Raw genomic sequence first — 11,156 nt, 5'->3', positions numbered from 1 at the left:
TCCCAAAGAGACAGTTAAATATAGAATAATTTGAAAATCTTAAAATAAAGAACTCCATGACAGCTAAACTCCATGTGTTATTCCTGATAAGCCAGTTTTCTATTTTAATTTTCATCATCACTCAGGAGATTTGTCTTATGGAAATGCATTATCATCATCTATATTGCAGTGGTAGAAGAGAATTGTAGTAAAACTGTAATTAAGAAATAATTCAATTTTAAGAAATAATTCCATTTTATTTAACACTTCTATAGGTTACAAATTTATGCAATATACAGGAATAGTACTACTAGAACATATTTTTATATACAGAAATAATAATATTCGTTGTGTGAAAGGTAACATAAGACTTTACAATCCTTAACATCAAACTGTATAATTTAGACTAGTAAACTTGAAATGGACAAATACTAACAGGCTGAACAAGAGAGGACAACATCTAATGACTGGATAACAATACTGACACAACAGGTAATTTACAGAAGGGTAATGTGATACATACCCTTAAACTATCATTAGCTCAGCCAGTTGAAGAGTCCATTTACATTATGTATTTGCTTTAAAGGCTCACAAATAATTGGACCTTTTGCAATAATAATAATAATAATAATAATAAAAGGAAGAAGACCTCAAATTCAGTTCTAATCACCGCTGAATTTTCATTAACCCAGTTGCCTACAGATCGTAAATTCATGTGCGGTGGAAGATAAATGAAATACTGTACAGTTATGGTTTTATATACAAAACAGCTTAGATGCTTAATTAACAAACATGTACTAGAAAACAACAGTTGCAGGTAAGAACAATTGATAATTTTATAGTACTTGAAATTGTAATGAAAACTAGGGGAAAGGCACTTTTCAATGCTTTGCAGATATCAATACTGATATACCTGTATTGTGCTACTTTTTAACAACTTTTCTTTCTACAATCTAATATGGAGTCATAATGGATTTAGTGATTAAATGCAGATTAAAATGTATTTGTGCACCAATAAAACCCATACTGTATTTAAAAAAGGATCCTGATCCTGCCATCAGTACGTATTAGAAATATCTATCAGATACTGTCTTTTACTTTAGACTAAAATATCACTTCACACTAGCAACAACAGTAAACAATACTATTAATTTTTTTTTCTCAAACATATAACCTCATCTTAAAAGTTTTTTTTTATAACTATATCTCTAGAACAAAATCAAGTTGTTTGAGCATTAATACAACTTTACATTATTGTCTACTGGAAATTAAAACATTTCCACAGCCCAGTAAAGCTTAACTATTACTGCTATATAATTTGCACAATCAGTTGAATTTCCTTATTAGTTAAATGTATCAACAAATTTCACAGTCACCCCTTAATTGTGAAAACATACGAAAAGTGTATCTATTTTCAAGCAGTCTATTATTACTTTGAACATTAAGCCCACATTTGATTACTAATCTCATCATGTTTAGAAACAATAAATAAATAAGGGAAAAATATACTATGAAGACAACCTTATATTACATGATTCACAACTGTAGAGAAAAGTTGAATAATCAGCAAAAAAATCAAGTTTATACGTATTAAGGAAATGGTATCTGAAAGGCAAACTGGGCTGTACAAGCACGAATGATATTTAACTTTCCCAAGGTACAATCAGTCAATTATCAAATGTTACTGTTACACCCCTCCACTTTTGAAAGACACTCATTCAACCCACACTCCATAAGATATTATGTATGATTTTAAGACACAACTATTTTTCAGTACTGTACAAATAACACATCAGTTTTTATCACATACCGAGATAAAAATTTTAAAACTATGCAGTTCCATAAATATCAGTGATCAGTTACACAGAAATACTCCACAGTTACAACAAAAACCACACTTCCAAAGAGTATTTGTATTTGAAGTCATTTTGTTCAGTAACATTGGGAAATTTGTTTGCTATAACAAATCAGGATGAATAAAAATTTAAAATTACAGTACAGTATGGTAAAAGTACAATTTTTACCTTTCAAGACAGTATGCAGAAACACTGACAGTTTTCAGATTTTACAAGAGGGGAAAAGTATCAGCACATAGATCATTCATGTGTCTTCAGAAGTGATCAACTAAAACTGACACACAGTTGGCACCTATGTGTGATGAATGAGGTGCATCTGCCAATGCCATATTGGTCCATTGTGTTGGCTGACCTGTGGGAGTGTCTGATGATTTCAGAGCAAAACTCCATGTATTGGGTGAGACTGAGGCAGCATGAGGGAGACGAAGTTCAACAGGGCGTTCAAATTGTAGACCATGAGGACCACACATCACTAGAGGACTAAGAAGGGTTTCACCTGTAATACAACAATTTGGAAGTGAATGAAAACTGCACCAAATATTGGGCAACTCAAGTTCCCACAAGAAAAGAGCAAATAAACAGAAACTGGAAGATGAATCTTGGTTTGTAAGAGTAGCATGCAGAACAAACAGTTTGAGGTAAAAATGTACATTAACTTATTACTATCAGTACCAGAATTATTTTAATTTCATTGTTAATGGGACTTGCTCATCTTAGTGCTTAGGTGTAGCCTAATTACTACTTACAGTACTTTTAACCTGCACCAACATTACAATACAATCAACATAGGAACATCACACACACAGCTGTTTACAAAGATATGGCAATTTTCGGTGGATGATGGAAAAGCTTCTTAACATATGCCCATACAGTATATTACTTCACAATCCTCACTGGACTAGAAAAATTATTTAGATAGTATACTCCCACAGAGTACTAAATTTTCAACAGTCACAACATCTGTACTAAAATCATGGATTATGAAAATATGGACTGGTCCCCCCAAAATTTTTCTCTCTGGGCACACAGGTCAGCAATCTTCCTAGGGTCTATACTATTGTCTAACCAATGTCCCAGAAATGGGTAACTGAATTCTTCTGATGGAGGTCCAGTTTTTCTATACTATTATCTTTTTATAGTGTAGTTACTGTCTCGCCCTCAAGGTTGACCTTTTCCATGGTCTATCCAGAGCTTCATGGACCAGACTAATGTCAAAGAATTCTATTAACTGGACTTGTGTCGTAATGATGATAGAGTATAAATGGACTTGTGTCATAATGATGATAGAGTATAAATGGACTTGGGATAAGAGGGCACTTTTGATTATCCTCAGCATATGCTAATACAGTGGTACCTCGAGATACGAAATTAATCCGTTCCGAGGCGGCCTTCGTATCATGAATTTTTTGTATCTTGAACCACATTTTATATGTAAAATGGCAAATACGTTCCAAGCCCTCCAAAAACACCCCAGTAAATTTCATAATAAAGCTAAATTGACCTATAAACAATGAAATACTACAACAATTTGGACCATTCAATACCTAACTTAATACGTACTGCTAATATGTACTACATAGTACCTGTAAATAAAGTGTATTAGTGTACATGGTATACAAGAAATACTGTACGTACATATGTACGTATGTAATAAAATGTGGAAGCTTACCTTTCGAGTGAGGCTATCTCCGAAAGTGGCGACAGAGGAGGACAAACGACAGATACGTACACTTAACTTTACGAAACACATAAAAAAATGTCAGGAAAACATAAACTAAATTTTACGAAACACATTAACAAAACTGTAACACTTAACTTTACAATAAACTTAAAATTAATTTTTTTTTTTTTTTTTATTTTTTTTTTTTTTTTACATTTTTTTTTACTTTTATACTTTTTTTTTTTTTTCTTTCCAAAATTTCAACTTCTACACCACTTCCAACTTTCTGTTTTTTCGTAGTATACTTGGTTCTTCCTTTTTGCTTACTCCTGCTAGTACTAAAGGCCTCTTTAAAAAATAACTATCCAAGGAAGATTGCTTCTGCCTGCTTTTGACAATGTTCCAGAAATGACTCAGGCAAACGTGTAAGCCTTTTCGGGGTGTGTCTTTTCTACAAATGATTGCACCTTATGAAAAGCAGCTAGAGCATCCTTAATTTCTGCCGTTGTCATAGAGTCGTCATCCTCCTCCTCGCCGCTACTAGAGAACTCCTCTTGAACGACGTTATGTTGCATGGCCTCCAACTCCTTCAAGTCATCCGTCGTAAGCTCCTCTTGGTGCTCCTCGAGAAGGTCGTTGATGTCGTCCTCGTCGACGACCAGCCCCATGGACTTGCCGAGTGCAACGATCTCCTCAAAATCTGGTTGCGAAACAGTTTCAGGATCGTCAACTGTTCCTGAATCTGCAGCACCAGCTTCGCTCACGTTGAATCCCTCGAAGTCTCGGGTGGATACGGCATCAGGCCAGAGTTTCCTCCACAAGGAATTCAAGGTTCGCCTAGAAACCTCCTGCCAAGCTTGGTCGATGAGTCAGATGCATATTACGATATCGAAATGCTCCTTCCAAAATTCATGCAAGGTGAGGTTTGTGGTATCGGTGATGTTGAAACATCTCTTGAAAAGATGTTTCGTATACAGCTTCTTGAAGTTTGATATCACTTGCTGGTCCATGGGCTGGAGGAGAGGGGTGGTGTTAGGCGGATAAAGAACCTTGATAATCGAATACTCTGCTAGGATATCTTCCTCGAGGCCAGGAGGGTGAGCAGGGGCATTATCCAACACCAGCAGACATTTCAGAGGGAGGCGCTTCTCTTCCAAGAATTTCTTCACTGTCGGGCTGAAACACAGATTTACCCACTTGGTGAACAAAAGTCTCGCTACCCAGGCTTTCGCATTAGCCCTCCACATCACTGGAAGCTTCTCCTTAAGCATTTTCTGGGCTCAGCTCGTGTCGGCCTATGAAAGGATCCTTAATATCATTCTTTCTAGGTAAAATTAATCTAAAATTACCAGAGAAAAACAAAATTAAGAAAATGTCAGTAAAACTGACTCGCTCACTCTTAAAAAGAAGTGTCGGTATGGTAATAGGGGCGAGTGGGAACACTACCACGAGACATTCACCAATTAGACCTTCCAATCAGAATCCCCACAAGAGAGAGCTGATACCAACGGGCGATGCAGCCGCTACTACTACTACTAGAGGACGCCACGGACAGCAGCGCCCCTAGCGGTCATCCTTAATATTTAGCGCTAGCGTACAGACGCATTTTTCTCTGTGCTGTGCCTTTTACGGGATTTATTATCTTCTTCGATATGGAACGTTCTGCAATCGCAACGGCTAAGTTAAGTGCCTCATAAGTAATGTTTTACTATAATTTTATCTTCCGGGAACCAGTATTTTCCTTCTAATAGGTCATATACGGTTTCCCGGTTGTCTCGTGGCGGCGCCATGCTGCCTTGTTAAGAATTCCCGGTCCTCCATACTGGGGCACCTTTCTTATTTACTTATGGGCTTACCTTTTACGTTCATCGTTTTTTACATCGAGTTTTAGCTAGATTAGCCCCCTTACCATTTCTCTTAGTTTGGTATTTGGAGGGCTATTATTATTGTTCCAGCCCAGCATCCCGGCTCTTGCTCTTCATCGGCTTTCGCTGGCTCCGAGTAGGCTTTCTGTTCCTCGGAATAGTTTGCCTCCTCCTGGGCTTTTTTTTTTTTTCTTCTACTAAAAGTGTCTTTTCCATCTTTACGATGTAATTTTATTCTATTTAGGGTGTTAGGCTAGCCTAGGTGCATGTTCCATGATTTGGTACAGCCTGGTTCACGTGGCCCTCCCACGGTTGTGTTGCTCGCGGCTTAGGCCACTTGCGGTCACGTGTTCCATCGCACCTTACCCTTCCCCTTCCCTCCCTACCAGATATAGGGAGGTGCTGGGGGACCCCTTGGTTGTCATGACAACCTCAGTTGCCCTCCTCCCTCCCTCTCTGAGGTGGCCAGGGGTTCCTCCCAGCGGGGGGTATAGGGCGACCACTCATAGGGTACCGTGTCTCCGAGCGGGTAGTTGTTGAGACGGGGAGGAGTAGGCCACCCCCCCCCTCTCTCTCTCCCGCCGTGTTACGCCGAGACCCCCCCCCCCCCTCCCCAGTTGCTCAGCCCACCTTCCCTTTCTATAACGAACGGAGCCTTCCGTCGCAGCCGGGGCACCTTTGGTTATAGATTACTGGCTCCGCCAGCGGGCGGTGGGGTGGTCACTACTAGTGGTCGGTTGCTTGCCTACTATATCCTTATATCTCTCCCCCGCTACCGGAAGGGAGCTTGCTTCTTACCCGGGCACTCTTCTAGTAGACGGGTGGAGGAAGGTTTGTTATTATTGTTATTTTAAGGATATACCCTAATTTTACGATGATTTGTTTAATTTTATTATTCATATGCTTACCATCCCCGCCATTTTTCGTCGTGGTTTCCCTTTTCCACCACTCCTGGTTGGATTCTATCTTTTGTCCCCGCCGTCAGCGGAGCATAGCCTAGGACAACCAACCAACCTTGTTACCACACGTATTATGGCGGGGCTCTGGTTTAATCTAACTTTCTCGCTCCGGCACCAGCGGAGCAACTGTTAGACTGTAAGTGTTCTCCTGATACTCATGTATTTTTCCACTTACAGGCTACCAACTGTCAGGTCCCGGCGTGCAACGCGACGTTGTACGACCCCTGCAGCCACGATGAGTGCAGGTCTCACGCTCCTTGTGCCACGTCATTCAACGATATGATCGTCTGGCACCCGGAAGCCTGCGCCATCTGCTACGACCTAGTCAGTCAGCTGGTGGAGGGGGTAAGTCGATTATAGGCTTCTTTATCATTTACTAACAACTCTTAGACATAAGTTTGTTAACCCCGTTCCGCCATTAGAAGCTCATCTCGCCCTTTCTTCCAGGCTACTAGTGTGCAGGGGAGGTCGCCCTTGCTACCCTGAAAGCGTGGGTGGCGGCTTCGGAAAAAACGGGAAGAACGCCGCCAAAGGCCAGCCGTACATTGCTTGATAAGAAGCTGGGCCGTCCAGATCTTCGGGGGCAAGTCAACAGGGTACGTTGACCCCTTGTCCGCAGCCCCTCTCATAGCCTCCATCCAGCAAGATCTCCAGCAATCTTTCGGGGTCGTAGCTTCACAGGAGTCGGTCCCGGACGTCGCTGCCCTGGACCTAAACATCGAGCCGATGGCGGTTGGAGTAGAGGATTTGTTGGTTGAGGTAGGTGTGTCGGGCGCCCAAGGTCTTTCCTTGGGTGTTCCTGGATCTTCTCCTGTCCCTTCTTCGAGCGCCTCTTTCCAAGGCTTTGTGGGATCTGAGATCCCTACCCGCTCTCCCGCTCTCTCTGTACCTCCTAAGGTGAAGGGACAGAGAGAACCGAAGACTCTATCTAAGACGACTTCTAAGAAGTCGTCTTCGTCTTCTTCGGCTAGGAAGTCTTCGACTTCTTACGCTGACGCGGTGAAGGCCAAGCCGAGCTCTTCTTACTCGAAGAGCTCTAGAAGCAAGGCTTCTAAGGAGAAGCGCTCGCGCTCCCGCCGAGCCAGTGCCTTCTCCTGCCTTCACCGCATCCACTCCGGCAACGCCGGTGGGAGGAGCGGGACCCAGCACCTTTGATCCCACTGCTTTCTCAGCAGTGGTGATGCAACAGGTGGGTGAGATGGTTGGTTCGCAAGTCTCCGCCCTGGGGACGAAATTTGAGCAGACGTTTGCACAACTTTCAAGCACTCTGTCTCAATCAGGCCAATCCATCCAGGATCTCTCTAACAAGGTTAGAGAGAATGAGGACCGAGTGGCTGGGCTCTCTCAGGTCCCTCTTCCAGTCTCCCCAGGGCCAAGTGCTGGTATTTTCCAGCTCCCGCCATACGACTCTCTGCCAGCTTTCTCTATGGAGAACCCTTGGAGAGTAGCCGCCTACGCTCCATTTAAGGATGGGATGATCTCTATCCCGGAGTGTGGAACTCGAAGGATTGAGGACTTCGAGTTTTATCCTCCGGGTCTGGCGCAGCCTTTCATCGGCTATGCTAGGCTGACTGTAGCGGCTCTTACTAGGGAAGACAAGATCTCTAGGGAAGATGTTCTCTACAGTAGGGATCATGCCCAACGGGAATGGGTTCACTGCCTTGAGGACTGGGAGTGCACAAACACTAAGCTCCAGGCCTATAAGAGTCCTTTCACTATTTTTGCGACGGAAGAAGAGGCTTCTCTTCCGTTCGCCACGAAAATAGTAGAGAGGACTCTTCAGGCAGTCCTCAAGGATGAGCCCATGCCACAGCTAAGGGAGGCGGAGTCTACTTCTCCGCTCTTCCCAGCTTTTGGAGAATTGTGGGAGAACTTGCCAGCCACATTCACGCTTGGCAAGCTCAAACCGGACTGCGCCATGGACCAGTTTCGGCGAGAAGCTTCCAAGACTGCCTGATCCTTGATTCAGGCGGAGTTTGACGCGCGAACTAGGTTTGGCAGGTCCCTCAATTCTCTAATAATAACAGAAATGGCTGCTCTTTCATATGCTACAGAACCGCTGTTTAAGATCTTGGCCAAATCCCAGCTTCAGACGGTTCAGACAGATGCTTTCGACTTCTTCCAAGCTAGGAGGAATTGCCGAAAGCACGTTCTGCAGGAGTGCACTATTAGGCACGAGCCTAATAGACTCCTGGCTTCTAGCATGTGGGGAGCGGATCTCTTCCCAGAATCCGCTGTAAATGAAGTGCACCACGAGGCTGCTAGGCTCAACCAGAGCCTTAGAGCTAGGTGGGGAATTTCATCTAAGAGGAAGCAAGAATCCGCCCCCACTGCTGGTAAGAAACCAAAGAAGTCTGGTAAAAGGTTCCAGCCTTACCAGAAACACCAGCAACAGCAGCAATTTGTTCAGGCCGTCCCGGTTACCCAACAGGGACAACCTGGTAGTTCGAAACAGAACACCAGCCCATCCTCCTGCTGTCTCCTCAATCACAACCGTCGACCTCCTACGCACTCTCGCCGGCCTTCAACCTACGTATGAAGGTCAGGGCTACACTCCCTTTAACAAGCAGCCGAGAGGTTAGGGCGAGAGGCTACTTTCGCCAGCGTGGCGCAGGACGGGCGACAAGGAGCAGGCAGTTCAGAGGAGGGCGTGGTGGTCAACCCGCCCATCAACAATGAGGCTCCCCAGGTAGGAGGGAGGGCTGTTCCTCTTCCGTCACAGGTGGGGGTTCAGCAATTGGGCACAGAGCATAGTGTCCAAAGGGTTGGGTGGAGTTGGATCAAAGATCCTCCTCCAATCAAATCATTCCCCACCAAATACCATCAGAGGAATTGACAGATTACGCGGAGGAACTCCTTCAGAAAGGAGCTATTGCGAGAGTCAAGCATATAAAATTTCAAGGTCGCTTATTCAGCGTGCCAAAGAAGGCTCAACAAAAAGAAGGGTAATCTTAGACTTGTCAAAGCTAAACTCTTTCATTCGTTGCGACAAGTTCAAGATGCTTACCCCTCTCGCAAGTAAGGACCTTACTTCCGCGTGGAGCCGTCACATGTCCATCGATCTTACAGACGCATACTATCATATCCCTATAGCCAGACACTTCCGCCCATTCCTAGGGTTCAGGCTAGGAAATCAGACATTCTCATTCAAAGTGATGCCCTTCGGTCTGAATGTAGCCCCCAGGGTATTCACGAAAATAGCAGAAGTGGTTGTACAACAATTGAGAACTCAGGGAATCATGGTAGCAGCTTACCTCGACGATTGGTTGATCTGGGCACCAACCGTCGAGGAATGTCTCAATGCCACCAAAAAGGTAGTTCACTTTCTGGAACATCTGGGGTTCCAGATAAACAAAACGAAATCCAGACTTACCCCGGAGTCTCGTTTTCAGTGGCTGGGAATCCAATGGGATTTGTCTTCCCACAATCTGTCAATTCCAGTGGCCAAACGGAAGGAAATAGCAAAATCTGTCAGGCAATTCTCAAATGCAAGCAAACATCAAGGAGAAACCAGGAAAGAATCCTAGGGTCCCTTCAGTTTGCTTCGGTAACAGATATCCTCCTGAAAGCAAGGCTAAAAGATATATATCGAGTTTGGCGATCGAGAGCAAACACCAAATCTCGAGACAAGTTGTCAGTAATTCCACAGATCCTTCGCAATCAACTCCGTCCATGGTCGAAAGTAAAGAACTTAGCCAAGCAGGTACCCCTTCAATATCCCCTTCCAGTGTTAACCATTCACACGGATGCCTCCCTGTCCGGGTCGGGGGGATATTCTCAGTTCAAACAGGTTCAGGGGACTTGGTCAGTTCAATTTCGCCAGCTCCACATAAACGTTCTGGAAGCAATGGCAGTATTTCTTACCTTGAAGAGACTGCTTCCCCCGAAAAAGTCTCATCTAAGGCTAGTTTTGGACAGTGCAGTGGTAGTTCATTGCATCAACAGAGGAGGGTCCCAAATCCAAGCATGTTTGAACCATGTCATGATAGCCATTTTGCCCTAGCAAACAAACACAAATGGCATCTGTCCGCCACTCACCTGGCGGGGGTAAGAAATGTGATAGCAGACGCTTTGTCTCCGGTCAGTGCCTCTGGAATCAGAATGGTCCCTAGACGACGGGTCATTCCAGTGGATAAGCCGGAGAGTCCAGGTCTCCAAGTAGATCTCTTCGCCTCACAAGCGAACCACAAGCTCCCTTGCTATGTGGCCCCCAACCTGGACCCTCTGGCTTATGCCACGGACGCCCTGTCTGTTAGATTGGGATCAGTGGAGAAAAATTTATGTTTTTCCTCCAGTGAATCTTCTCTTGAAAGTCTTAAGCAAGCTGAGGACTTTCAAAGGAATAGTAGCTCTGATTGCACCGGACTGGCCCAAGAGCAACTGGTATCCTCTTCTTCTGGATTGGGTCTCCGACCTCAACGGATTCCCAATCCCAAGCTGTCACAATCAGTACAAATGAGGACTGTGTTCGCTTCCTCAGGAATTCTTCAGACCCTAACTTTATGGACTTCATGAAGTTTGCGGCTAATAAAGATGCTAATATTGATCCACAAAATATTCTCTTCCTAGAATCAGATAAGAGAGAGTCAACCATTAGACAATATGACTCAGCTGTTAAAAAATTAGCATCTTTCCTGAAAGAATCAAACACTACAACCATGACAGTTAATCTAGCTATATCCTTTTTCAGGTCCTTGTTTGAAAAAGGTTTAGCAGCTAGCACTATTACTACTCATAAATCGGCTTTGAAGAAGATCTTTCAGTTAGGTTTTCAGATAGATCTGACTGAATCTTATTTCACGTCTATTCCTAAAGCCTGTGCTAGACTTAGACCTTC

General features: G+C 43.7%; 1 protein-coding gene across 17 annotated transcripts in view; it reads right to left on the bottom strand.

Moving 5' to 3' along the window:
- Window positions 1-215: 215 nt before the first annotated feature.
- LOC135220649 (tight junction protein ZO-1-like) overlaps window positions 216-11,156 on the bottom strand; it is a 702,643-nt gene continuing 691,702 nt past the window's right edge. For 15 of the 17 annotated variants that reach the window (XM_064257985.1, XM_064257979.1, XM_064257981.1 and 12 more), the window contains one exon: window positions 216-2,331. In XM_064257985.1, the coding sequence (XP_064114055.1) occupies window positions 2,090-2,331 (242 nt within the window). In that variant the 3' untranslated portion in view covers window positions 216-2,089. The remainder of the gene's footprint in view (window positions 2,332-11,156) is intronic. The other 2 variants (XR_010315743.1, XM_064257990.1) reach the window with 2 other exon arrangements.

Source organism: Macrobrachium nipponense, chromosome 2, assembly GCF_015104395.2.
Source record: "Macrobrachium nipponense isolate FS-2020 chromosome 2, ASM1510439v2, whole genome shotgun sequence".
In the NCBI taxonomy this organism is placed as follows: domain Eukaryota; kingdom Metazoa; phylum Arthropoda; class Malacostraca; order Decapoda; family Palaemonidae; genus Macrobrachium; species Macrobrachium nipponense.
This window is presented reverse-complemented; position numbering and strand designations above follow the sequence as displayed.